Raw genomic sequence first — 12,794 nt, 5'->3', positions numbered from 1 at the left:
TTTTGGACTGTGAAGGCACTACCAAACCACAGAGTAGGCTCCCTGCCCATTGGTCTGTCAGGTTGGTTCAGCCATGTGGATGGTCCTGGAACTATGACTGGAGTCTTGTGACAGCCCAGGGGTCCAGAGATTTTTCTCGTAGCTTATTATTTGGAAGGTTCCCTGAGGTACAAGGAGATAAGTGTCCTCCCCAGCCAGGAAGGCTCATGATCTCTACCCATCCCCTGTGGCTCCTCTTCACCAGAACCAGCTGGGCCTCCCCCAAAGGCACAGCTGGTGGCAAGTCTGGGGTACTTCCTACTGCTCTGGTGTAGGCCACCCCTCCTCTGGGCCTACTCAGGGAGGTTAATTTGAAGAATAGAGAAAAAGAGGATGAAAGGCTGTAGTATCAAAGCCTCTGTAATATCCCCAGCCAGAGCAGTTCAGACATCAAGAACAAACAGACTGGCAGAAGGAAGCCAGGTCTGGGGCAGGAGATTTATTTGCTCTGCAGCTCAGTAGCATGAGACACCAGGACACAGGCGGAGCCTCCTCACAGCCCGCATCTGCCCAGAGAGCAGGGCGGTCCAGATGCCCGGCTGGATGGAAGGGAGAAGGTAATGATGGCCAGTGGTGCCAGCCTCCGGGGAGGGGGTGGTGTGAGCCAGCGCCCCCTGCCACAGGGTGTTCACACGATGCCTTCAAAGCCCTGTAGGCCACACTTCTTGCCAGCCACCTGGCACCCAAACCTCAAAGCCTCCTGCATAGTCTTCCCTGTAGGGACAAATAGCTGGATCAGCGTGGTCTCTGGGTAGGGGCAGGCCTCAGGCCCACGCTTCCTGCCGGGGTACTCACCCTGGGACAGGCTGAATATGACTGAGGCGTTGAAGGTGTCTCCGGCCCCCAGAGTATCCACCACCCGGGGTGGAGAGAAAGCATCTGAGTGCAGCAGCCGCCCGTCAGGACCCAGGGCATCAGCGCCTTCCTCAGCCCAGGCGCAGATAAGTGTAGCCCTGCAAGGCCCTCCATTCAGCTGGGCTGTCAGCTCCCACCTGGCCCCCAGTCTCACCCCCTCCCCAGGGCGCCCCCCCCACCCCAGTCTCACCCCCTCCCCAGGGCAGCCCCCCCACCTGGCCCCAGTCTCACCCCCTCCCCAGGGCAGCCCCCCGCACCTGGCCGCCAGTCTCACCCCCTCCCCAGGGCAGCCCCCCTCCACCTGGCCCCCAGTCTCACCCCTTCCCCATGGCAGCCCCCCACCTGGCCCCCAGTCTCACCCCCTCCCCAGGGCAGCCCCCCCCCACCTGGCCCCAGTCTCACCCCCTCCCCAGGGCAGCCCCCCCCACCTGGCCCCAGTCTCACCCCCTCCCCAGGGCAGCCCCCCTCACCTGGCCCCAGTCTCACCCCTTCCCCAGGGCAGCACCCCCCCACCTGGCTCCCAGTCTCACCCCCTCCCCAGGGCAGCCCCCCCACCTGGCCCCCAGTCTCACCCCTTCCCCAGGGCAGCCCCCCACCTGGCCCCCAGTCTCACCCCCTCCCCAGGGCAGCCCCCCCCACCTGGCTCCCAGTCTCACCCCCTCGCCAGGGCAGCCCCCCCACCTGGCCCAGTCTCACCCCTCCCCAGGGCAGCCCCCCTCACCTGGCCCCAGTCTCACCCCTTCCCCAGGGCAGCACCCCCCCCACCTGGCTCCCAGTCTCACCCCCTCCCCAGGGCAGCCCCCCCACCTGGCCCCCAGTCTCACCCCTTCCCCAGGGCAGCCCCCCACCTGGCCCCCAGTCTCACCCCCTCCCTAGGGCAGCCCCCCCACCCCCAGGGCTCACTCATTCTCCAGACCCAAAGCCTCCTCCTGGCTTCCCTTGCTCACCCTTTCCTCACACGACCGTACAAACCCCTCAGGGCCTCCACTGCTGACCGGTACCCTAAGTGCCTGGCCACATCTTTGCTGACAAACACCTGTGGGCAGTGGAAACGAGGCTGTGGGTCACTCTGACCTAGTCCCAGCTCAGTCACCACCAGTGGCCTAGCGCTGCCACTCCTCCAACATGGCGCCTAAATCCCCAACGTAGCATCTCACTGTCCCACAGGAATGCGTTTTCATACTTGCTCAAGATGTGCGGGGATACAGCCCTTTGTAAAATGTGACACAAAGTCCCTGGTTTATTTGGTCTAAGATCAACGAATTTCCTGCAATTGAAAACCCAAAGCGAGCCTTGGGCGCCATCTTGCGGTGAAAGCTACTACTGCCAAGTTACACCTCGGGCTCTCAGGAGCCTTTTGCTTTGTTTTGCTTTCCTAATACAACTCTGCCCTCTGGGTCTAGTTTCCTCACCTTTAAAACAAAGAGGGTGGGGGCTGTAGAGCTTACTCAACACCAGTTACACGTTAAGAGCTGCCAGAGAGAGTTTTGTTAAAAAAATACTTCGGCCAAGCTCCACCGCCAACCATCAAATAAAAACCCAGGGTGTGGCTCAGGCATCCACACCTTCCCGCAGCCACAGTGGAGGCCCAGCCAGCTTGGGCTATGATGCTAGGATTGTCATTCAGATTTCATTTCTATCCCAGCACTACCCAAATTTACCTTATGCGAGTCCCCTTCCTATCCTGCGTCACCCCTCGGTGGCTCCCCCAGGCTGCCGCCCACCCCAGAGCTGGAGGACACCTGAGAGAACTGTCCCATTCCCTCACTTGATGGGGCTTTCGGGGGTGGGAGGTGCGGGGGAGGCGGTGAGGAGGCCCAGGGAGGAGGTACTCCCATGCAGGGTGCTCTGTCCCTGGCTCTAGTAGCCCTCTGGCCATTCTCATACTTATGCGCCCACTGGGATGGAGAAATTTTGCTTCATGGCCACCACAGGAGTCCAAAGCTGGGGTCCTGCCTCTTTACCCCCCACCTGCCAATGCCATCAAGCAATTCCAGGTATGGTAGGCATTCCAGGTAACCAAGGGAATGCTTGGTTCCCTTTAAGACCCAAATGAGCTGGGATGCCTGGGTGGCTTAATGGCTGAGCATCTGCCGGTCATGATTCCAGAGTCCCAGGATGGAGTCCCACATTGGGTTCCCTGCAGGGAGCCTGCTTCTCCTCTGCCTCCTCTCTGCCTCTCCCTGTATTTCTCATGAATAAATAAATAAAATCTTAAAAAAAAAAAAAAGACCCAAATGAGCTGGATGTGGCAAGGGGAAGCTGCAGGGCCACTCACCACATCTCCATAGCCAAACAGCTGGAACAGCTCCTCTCGGGGCTTCTCCACCTCCACAGATACTTGGATTTTCTGACCTGGAGGCTGCGTGGCATTGTGCCGTTCTATCCGCTGCAGCATCTTTACCTGCTCAGATGCGTTCCGGCCCTGGGGGGGGGGGGGCGGCAGAGCAACTCAGGACCTGCAGGGCAGTGCCCAGCTGCTTCTGGCTCCTTCTTCCCTCCCCACTGGAACTCTGGGTGAGGGGGGACAGGAGCAGAGGTAGGCTGGGCTGGAACTCCATTCTAAGTTTCATAATTCTAGGGCAGTCATGGACCTTGGAGACCTTATTGACCGTCTCCCCCCATTTCACCGATGAGGAGACAAAGGAGTAAAAAAGAGACTCTCCTAAGGACCTATGATGAATTAAATGACAAGGCTAGGATTAGAACTCAGGACTTCTCCGAGTGTGGAGGAGGTGGGCAGTCTGTAACATGGAAAGCATGGGTCTTGGCCTGGAGCCAGCATACTGCTCCTGGTGCCTACATCCTGCTGTGTGAACCGGAGTAAGGTGCTTTCTGGGCCTTGATTTCCTAACTGAAAACACAGAAAGATGCAGAGGGAATGGATGGGGGGGGGGGGGGGGCTGTTGCAGGAGTCATTTATCTGGAAAGTACTTCCTGGCTCAAAAAAGTTAAGAAGCCAGAATACATAGAGGGGCTGGCAGGTTGAACCCCTCAAAGCATAGATAGGGTGGCAACTTGCCTCAATGTGGATCCACTTGAACCGGGTCAGATCAACCTTATCAAAATCTGTAGCAGACACATCTGGCAGGTTCCTAAGTCGTGGACAGAAAGCACAGAAAAGAGGCATGGTGAGGCAAGCCAGGGCCAGCATCTCTAACTGGCTGCTGGGGCCCCTATACCTAGTGCTGCCTGCAGCATGGCCAGGAACTGGATCTGCAACACAGCCTTCCGGGGCTCAGCTCCGGGAGAGGCCCTGTTTCAGGCTAAACTCTTGACCATTCCTTGCCCTACCCAGCTCCATCCAGAGAGGGGACTGGAGGCAGTCTGCTAGGGTGCCCTTCGGGTATTGTCCAAGGGTAAACTCAACTGCAGCTTGTGTCAAGAGGCCAGTTGAGTGTGCCTTGGAGACCACATCTCCCAGGAATACTCTAAGAGCACCAGGGACTACAATTCCCAGAATCCCCCCCCTTGCCAGCAGCACACACAGCTCCCAGCATGCAGTGGCCCAGTGAACTACAAAGGCCATGGCTGCTCTGGGTCTGGTCCTGTTCACTTCTGGCGTCTCAGCAGTGATGGCACCGCTGTTCTAGGGTTGGCAGCTCCATGTTGCAACCCTGAGGTCAAGGTTGGTGCTTGAGGTTGAGTTTATGTTTGGCTGACTTAGGTGGAGCCCCAGGAAGCGTCTGCCTTGACCAGAGACCTACACCTAACCTATGCCCTCCCCTCCACATTCTGTAGCTGAATCTAATTAACTAGCTGTGTACCTGGGCCTTTCTGAGGCTGCTTCTCCATTGGTAAGTGGATCCAAACCCACCAGACTGCTGGAGTTAGAGGTAATGTGTGTGGATATGTCTGCACTGAGGCCAGTGGGCAACAAATGTTTCTCCTCTGAGCTCCTCTCCTCTTCCTGTGAATACCATGTGGTGTCCTTGATCAAAGTTGCTACAGATTGATTGTTGCTTAATGGGCAGATGACTAGAATCGCCCAAGGTGAAGGTCACTGCCAGCACATATGCCCACTGACTTATTCACTGGGACACGGGGAGCTCAGAGACACTGGCCATAAGGCTTGTCCTGGGACAGTTGCCCCCTCTCCCCAGGTCCTGGAGTCATGCTGGGCGATAGGGACACCCTAAACCCCAGGGCCGCTGGGTGTGGACCACCACAGCCCTAACACAGTACCTGGAACACACTAGGTTCTTAGTAAACTACATGTCTGAGATTCTTCAGGAGGGAATCTGGGAGAGATGAGAAAAGTGGGGGTCCACAGGGCCTCTCCCTAGTAGCTTGGGACTTTAAACAGATTCCTTCCCCCCAGTTAACATGGCATCTGATGGCCCAATGTTCCCTCTGCCTTGGCAATGGCTGTGAGTTGTATGTGGCATTTGGCCTGGCTTCATTGTGCAGGGACCTTCATGGTGGGCTCATCTCTTCTGACCACCCAAACCCAGCTCTTTGGTGCCATGCTGCAGGCTGGCAACTCTGGGGCTGACCCTGGAAATCCAATGAATGGATCCCCTTTAGGGCTTAAGATGGTTTGAATCACAAAATCACATCTCCCATCCATCCTTCTCTCCTCGGAACAATTTCCCCACACCCACACCCAGCTTCTGATTGACCAATTATGGAGGAATCACATGATGAATTATGTTTTGGACAGGCTTGCCTGCCTGTGGTGTTGACCAAGGCCAAGTCACCAGGCAGAGCAAAGCACATCCCTTCCCACCTCACTTCTCCCTAATTGAAAACAATTGAGAAGTCACAGTTTGGCATGGGGACAATTTCTGGCACAAAGAGAGAGGCGCAGAGAGCTGGCAGTTGGGATGCCCACGTGGCAAGGGAGGGAATTGATTGGTGGGCTGTGCCAGGGTGAGGCCAGGGGGCCTTACGTGTCGTAGAGCACAATGGTGCGGGAGCCATTGGAGTTGTTGACGATGCAGCAAGAACAAGGGGTTTCCCCTTTGCCCTGCCATGCCACCTGAGACACATCCACGCCCCGCTGCCTGAAGTCAGCCACCAGGAAGCTTGGGGTGGAGTCCGAGCCAAGGGGAGGGCAAGGAGACACAGATTAGAGCCTACAAGGGGCCTGGACCTCTTGCAGGGAGGGGCAGGGGTGGTGGAGCACGTGGCCTCCGAGAGAAGAAGGGTCCTGTTCTGGGAGTTAGTGATGGCGGCGGTGGCTGGCAAGGCACAGACAGAGGTACAAACCTGTAGGCATGTAGGATGGTGCGGCTACCACTGGCCTTGTTGATGATGACCGTGGAGATGGGGACAGAGCCCGTGGTCTGAAAGACTGTGTAGTGTAGGTCCACGGAATAGCGGCGGAAGTCATCCAGGACAAAACTGCCAGGACGGAGTATCCCCGGGGGGAGGTACGGTTCGACAAAGGTTTGAGGATCTGAGGGAACGTGGCAGGGGCTGCTAGGGACCCTGGATGCAAGTGGAGGGGGGTAGGAAGGAACTGGAAACCACCACACTGTCCCAGGCTGTGTAAGGGGGCCGGAGAGGCAGGAGAGGGAGGGGTGCAGAGCCTGGAACTCAGTGAGAAAACCACTAAGGGACATTTCTTTTAGATCCTGATTGAAGTAACTTCAAACCCCAAACCTTTCAGTCTGACTCAAGCCAGAAAAGATGTGTTTAAGTTCATAAAACTTAAGTTCATGGGACTCCTGGGTGGCTCAGCGGTTGAGCATCTGCCTTTGGCTCAGGGTGTGATCCCGGAGTCCCGGGATCGAGTCCTGCATCGGGCTCCCTGCATGGAGCCTGCTTCTCCCTCTGCCTACGTCTCTGCCTCTCTCTCTCTCTGTCTCTCATGAATAAATAAATAAAATCTTAAAAAAAATCTTAAGTTCATAAAACTAGATGGGCTAGATCTGAGGCCTAGAGCATGAACCCTGTTTGAACAGAGCAGGTAAGGGCACTGTGGCCTGTCTCATGTAAAGCCCAGGCATAATTAATAATTACCAAGTGGTACTTTGCTCCCCAGCTGCCCTCTACACACTCATCCTCACTCTTCTTTCTGAATTCCCTTGCCCTGCTAATGTGGTTAGACACCCACCTACACCATGCCCAACCAGGAAGTGGTCCTGCCTTGGTGGGCCACTCATTGCCCTCTTCTCTCATGGCAAGGTGAACCCTCCAGCCAGTGAGCTGGCTCTCAGTGTCTGATGCTCCTCAGAGTGGGCCTGAATCCCTTCTGATCAGAGTGAGCAGGAGATAGCCCCTCGGGGATACTGCACACAAAGAACACCCCACATTTTCTGGCCCTCTCTGAAAACAGTGTCCTGTGACCACTAGTCCAGCCACTATCCTGACCTTTCTATGGCTGGGCCCCACTTTTGACAACACCAAAGCTGGACAGTACAAGTTGGGTCATCTCTCCTCATTTTACACCTCGAGGATCCTTTAACCACTAACGTGACCAAAACATGCAAACTGTGGCCTGGTTTTCCAAATGACTTTTTGTACCCACAGTGCCCGGCACATGGTAGGTATTCATTAAATGTTTGTTGAACACAGGGGGAGAATGTGGAATGGTGCACTTCCCAGTATTATTGTTCCATGAAGATGAGCCCACTACCCAAAGCAAGAGCAGCAGTCTTGCCTCTTATGGCCACTGATGAAAGTTAGCAAGTGACCAGCTGTTGGCTTCGGGTCCCTCTGTCCCACCTCACAGGGCAGGCCCTTGCCCCCTGATCTGTTCTGTGCCAGTTCACTGAGAAAGGGAATCTGGCTGCAGCTCAGGGGGCTGGGCTTTGGCGGCAGCCCCTCTGAAACCAGGGTTCAAAGGGCTATGCTTCACAGACCAGCAACCTGGCAGCCTGCCCTACTGCCCACAGTGGGCAAAGTGTGGGCCTCACCTCCCGATAAGTGTTTGCTGAATTGGCAGTGCCAGGGGTCAAAGGGCTTTTGGGTCCCTACAGCAGCTAACACAGAGAAAGTGTGTGGGTCATCATGGGCTGCTGCCTCACAGCTGGTGAGCTGAGGCCTAGGTCTGGGCCCAGCTTTAGCATGTGACTTCGGAGCGGGAGCGTCCTCAGGCAGGGTGTTCTTGTTACTTCAGTTAACAAGAGGGATGCAAGCACAGGCTCTGTCCCCTCAACTGGGAAAGAAACTATGGGCCTGAACCCTAGGACCATGGATGCTGGACATCCTTGAGGGAGGGTGGGTACAGCATGTCCCTGACTGCCTTCTGCTGCCAGCATAGCCAGGACCACAGGGAATCGAGAAGGGCAAGGTCATATCCGCCGCACAGTCTGTCGGAAGCAAGGAAGGTGGGAAGCTGAGCGGGCTCCGGGGATTGGCCAAGGAGAGGCTGTGGAAAGGAAGGCTTTAACAGGAGAGCATTAACACCTGAGCTGCAGATAAGCCACACTCGGGAGGGTCCAGGATGCTGGTGCTCCACTCTGTCACGCTGCCTCCCACCTAGTTCTGGTGGCCACAAACCATTTCTGATAGCCTGCCCCCCCTCCCCCCCAGGGTTAAGACTTCCTTCTTTTCCACCCACCCTCTGGGCAGGCCTTCCGGCTCCCTCCTCCACTCACTCGGCAACATGGCCCGGGGCCATCGAGCCCATGAAGGCACAGGGGGCTCCCAGCAGGGATAGAACAGTGCAGGAGTTGGATGCGTTGCCTCCACGCTGCCATCTCTGGGACAAGCACCTGCAAAACACGTGGAGGGTCCCTGCAGCTCCGGCAGGCTGGCGCCCGGGGCAGCAAAGCCCGCCATGGGGCCCAGGATGGGGAAAAGCTGGCAGATCTTCCTCAGAAAGCGTCTAACCAGCCTTCCCACTTTCACTCATTCAGGTCCATCCCAAAGGAGGGCTCCAGGGTGGGTGACCTCGTTCTCAGTCACAGTGACCCACCCCTCCCAGGAGCCGCTGCGCCCTGATTGCTGGAGAACTTCCAGCACCTCTCCTAAATGTGTCAAATCTGCTAACTACTCTGCCCTTGGGGGAATCCACTTCAATAATAACTCAGGGTAAAATGAGTAAGTCAGGGTGCCAACCTGGACATTGAGGTCATTTAAGTGGGGGCGGGGGGAGTAAACTTATACGACATGAAAGGTTAAAAAGATTATTGGATGAAGACCAGTTTCTCTCCATTTTTGTTTCCCCTTTTAGCTTTATTGAAATATAACTGGCATATAACATTCTGTAACATGATTTGAAATGAGCACATATCACATAATGATTACCACAGTAAGGTTAGTTAACACGGCATCTCATTACATAATTACCTTTTTTTTAAATTACCTTTTTTTAAAAAAATATTTTATTTATTTATTTGACTGAGCGAAAGAACACAAGCAGGGGGAGCGGTAAGCAGAGGGAGAGGGAGAAGCAGGCTCCCCACTGAGCAGGGAGCTGGGGATGTGGGGCTTGATCCCAGGACCCTGGGATCACGACCTGAGCCAAAGGTAGACACTTAACCAATTGAGCAATCCAGGCGCCCCACCTTTTCTCCTTCTTTAGTTTTTCTCCATCTTTACTGAAAATCTAACTAAGGTGTATGCTGAGGAGACTAACTGAAGATGCACTTGCAAGACCACATCGCCATCAACAATGAAGTATCAATGACTTATGCACATCAAACCACTTTAATGATTTCTCCCTGTGCCCCAACAGTGCAGGCTGCTACTTCCATGCTTCCAGTTCCAAAAAGAATAACAGTAGCCGCTTACAATAAGAACCACCAATTAGGGGGATCCCTGGGTGGCTCAACGGTTTGGTGCCTGCCTTTGGCCCAGGGCGCGATCCTGAAGTCCCCGGATCAAGTCCCGGGATCAAGTCCCACATCGGGCTCCCGGCTTGGAGCCCACTTCTCTCTCTGCCTTTCTCTCTCTGTGTGTGTGTGTTTATCATAAATAAATAAATAAATCTTTAAAAAAAAAGACACTAATTAAGAGAAATGAATGACACAGAATGCTTAGGCTAAGGTATATTGGCACACAAAATTTAACCCTGAAGTTCCCTTCAGTCTTGGGAAAAGGGGTCCGTGATCTCATTAGGAAGGATACTACTTTGTAAAGGGTCAAACAGTTCTCAAGCTATGAGCTTTAGAGAAATTTTTGGGCAGATTAGAATGGGGGAGTCTTGTGGGATTTGACTGACTCAGGATCACACCAATAGTTAGTGACAAAGCTGCTATCAGAAACCAGGTGGCCTGACTCCCAAATCACTGCAATGTACTCTGTAGTTTTGAATGGAAGTAATTAGGTGCCAGCTTGGATGAGGTTTTGAAGAAAGGGTATACACTTTTACTTTGTGGAAATCCTTCAAAGTCACACTGATACCCAACTTCCTGTGCAGAAATGCTCTGCTGAGGGACGCCTGGGTGGCTCAGCAGCTGAGCATCTGCCTTTGGCTCAAGGCGTGATCCGGGAATCCTGGGATCAAGTCCGCATCAGGCTCCCTGCAGGGAGCTTACTTCTCCATCTGCCTATGTCCCTGCCTCTCTCTTTCTCTCTCTCTCTCAGGAATAAATAAATAAAATCTTTTTTAAAAGGAAGAAAGAAGAAAGAAAGAAGAAGAAAGAAAGAAGAAAGAAAGAAAGAAAGAAAGAAAGAAAGAAAAGAAAGAAAGAAAGAAAGAAGAAAGAAAGAAAGAAGAAAGAAAGAAAAGCTCTGCTGAGCATGAGGATGCTTTGTGGAAGGCTCTTCTCAGCCTGGACCCTGGGAGGCAGGGACATAATTCAGGGCTCTGGCCAAGTTCCAGGTGGCAGCTCCTGAGGGTCCCCAGATGCCTGTGGAACACAGAGAGCCTGGGACAGGTGGGACTGAAATGCCTGGGAAGGACTGGGACCCCACTTGGGCTTGCTCATCTGGGAGACACAAGCGTCCAGGAGGTGTGTGTCAGGGGTGGGCCCACAAGAGAGAGAAGAGGAGGGAGGGAGACAGAGACAGAGACAGAGAGACTCTATGGACAACCCACACTGCTCTGCAGAGGAGCAAAACCATGGGTCTGGGGAGGAGCACCAGACCAGACCAAGAGAAAGCTACAAGTTCCATGCCACAGAAATGCCCTCCTGGGATTGCAGTGCAGCAGTGAGGTTCTTACCAAAAGCAAATAGAAGAGCCAATGAGCGACTCTTCAACTTCTACCAGACAACCAAGAAGTATGTTGTTTGCTGATTTTTGTAAAAGACTTCTGGTAAACTTTTGGAATTGAGCACCAGGGCAAAGTTGGTCATGGCATAGGCACCAGCTCTATCCATAACCCACAGCATTTCCAAACTTGCCTCTAGTGCCAGCAAGCCCTGAAGCTCAAATACCACTGTTTTAAGTGGTTTTTCTTTAAGATTTTTATTTATTTATTCATGAGAGACAGAGAGAGAGAGAGAGAGGCAGAGACACAGGCAGAGGGAAAAGCAGGCTCCATGCACCGGGAGCCTGACATGGGACTCGATCCCAGGACTCCAGGATCACACCCTGAACTGAAGGCTGCACTAAACTGCTGAGCCACCGGGGCTGCCCTGTTTTAAGTGTTCTTTTTGTTTGTTTGTTTTTTGTTTTAAGTATTCTTACACTCTAACTGCACATACTTATTATTGTAAGCTACCTCAAAATTTATTTTAAAAACAGATGAGATATACGTGGTAGATAAATTAGAAGTAAATGCTGGTGAAAGGCAAGTGCATGGGTCTTTTTGTTAAAAAGAAAGAAGCTGGAGGCGCCTGGGTGGCCCAGTGGGTTGAACGTCTGCCTTTGCCTGGGGTCCTGGGATCCAGCCCCACGTGGGGAAATCCCTGCTCAGCGGGGAGCCTGCTTCTCCCTCTCCCCTCTGGTCTGCTCTCTTTCGCTCTTCCTCTCTCAAATACATAAAATCTTAAAAGAAGAGAGAAGAAAAAAGCTGGCCCTGCACCTTACTAGTTGCATGCCCTTGGATAAATCACTTGATCTCGAAGAGTCTCTAAAGGCGACAATGATTCCTGAAACGGGAATTGGCGAACACAGTGCTATCCAAAGCCGGGTCTTATAATTAACGGCCTCAGTTCTTCCCCTGGGTCCTCCGGGGCGCAGGGCACGGGACACCAGCTCCCGAGGCTGGATTCTCACTGCGGGCCCCTGGCCCCGCGGACCCGGGGTCTTGGCTGCCGGGCTCAAACGCGGGGCCGCAGCGGCCCCTGGGGTCTCCGAGGGGCCCGGGCGCCCCTACCTGCTGTCCGTGTCCTCCTCCGGGTACTTGTCCACCACACTGATGATGTCCAGCACCACCAGCCCCACGCAGAGGATCTGCTTGTCTTCCATGGGGCTGCTCCCGGAGCCTTCTGCCCGCCTGGCCGACTGGGCTCCTCCTGGGCTCTGCCTCTTATCCCGGAGGATCGGGTCCCCTCTCCAGAGGCTGATTTGGCTCCTCCTCTGCGTCCCGAGCTCCTCCCCCAGGGAGCCTCCTGCAGCCAGGCGGGAATGGAGCAGGTCCCTTGCTCCCCACGCCCACCGATTCAATTGGGAGCCTGGGAGCGCAGACCCCGAGGCCTTGGTCCCCGACTTCCCCTTAGCAGGTGGCGTGGCCTTGCAGATGGCAACGCCTCCCACTTCCCGGCCTCAGTTTCCTCACTTGTCAGATAGACTCGGAGCTAATGCAAATCTCTCTGAAGCGTACCTAGCCAATCTTCTGAACGCAAAAGACGTGCAGCACAAAGGCGCCCTGTGCCCCTCCCTCTCCGGCACGGGCGGCTCGCGCTGCAGACCCGCCGCGAGGTTGAGCCGGGCCTCGCCGCTGCGGCCTGAACCCTCAGTCCCTGCAGCGCTCGCGCTGTCGCGGCGGCTGCGCCCGCCCCCGAGGCCCCGCCAATCCCAGCTCGAGGGAGCTGCTGGGCCGCTAGGTGAGCGGCGGGGTCACGTGACGGGAGTGGGGGGGGCGGCTAGCGCCCCCTGGCGGACGGCGGCGGAACCGG

At 54.9% G+C, this 12,794-nt stretch overlaps 1 protein-coding gene across 4 annotated transcripts; it reads right to left on the bottom strand.

Annotated features, from left to right (window-relative positions):
* Nucleotides 1-458: 458 nt before the first annotated feature.
* Nucleotides 459-12,626, bottom strand: KHK (ketohexokinase). Of its 4 annotated transcripts, XM_055327080.1 has the most exons (9): nucleotides 12,053-12,626; nucleotides 8,442-8,558; nucleotides 6,106-6,240; nucleotides 5,787-5,921; nucleotides 3,917-3,989; nucleotides 3,173-3,319; nucleotides 1,842-1,930; nucleotides 835-992; nucleotides 459-753 (listed from the first exon to the last, which is right to left on the bottom strand). In XM_055327080.1, the coding sequence occupies exons 1-9, from the start codon at nucleotides 12,142-12,144 to the stop codon at nucleotides 668-670; spliced, it is 1,032 nt and encodes a 343-aa protein (XP_055183055.1). In that variant the 5' UTR covers nucleotides 12,145-12,626; the 3' UTR covers nucleotides 459-667. The 4 variants fall into 4 exon arrangements, with proteins under 4 accessions (XP_055183055.1, XP_055183057.1, XP_055183056.1 ...); XM_055327082.1 differs by lacking the exon at nucleotides 5,787-5,921; XM_055327081.1 differs by lacking the exon at nucleotides 6,106-6,240 and having other exon boundaries at nucleotides 12,053-12,622.
* Between the last annotated feature and the right edge of the window lie 168 nt (nucleotides 12,627-12,794).

This window comes from Nyctereutes procyonoides, unplaced genomic scaffold (assembly GCF_905146905.1).
Source record: "Nyctereutes procyonoides isolate TBG_1078 unplaced genomic scaffold, NYPRO_anot_genome, whole genome shotgun sequence".
In the NCBI taxonomy this organism is placed as follows: domain Eukaryota; kingdom Metazoa; phylum Chordata; class Mammalia; order Carnivora; family Canidae; genus Nyctereutes; species Nyctereutes procyonoides.
This window is presented reverse-complemented; position numbering and strand designations above follow the sequence as displayed.

Coding starts and splice junctions, on each gene's coding strand:
- KHK (XM_055327080.1), bottom strand. CDS start 12,144: ATGGAAGACAAGCAGATCCTCTGCGTGGGGCTGGTGGTGCTGGACATC. Junction 993..1,841: donor TACGGTCGTGTGAGGAAAGG/GTGAGCAAGGGA, acceptor AGGGCCTTGCAG/GGCTACACTTATCTGCGCCT. Junction 754..834: donor CATATTCAGCCTGTCCCAGG/GTGAGTACCCCG, acceptor TTGTCCCTACAG/GGAAGACTATGCAGGAGGCT.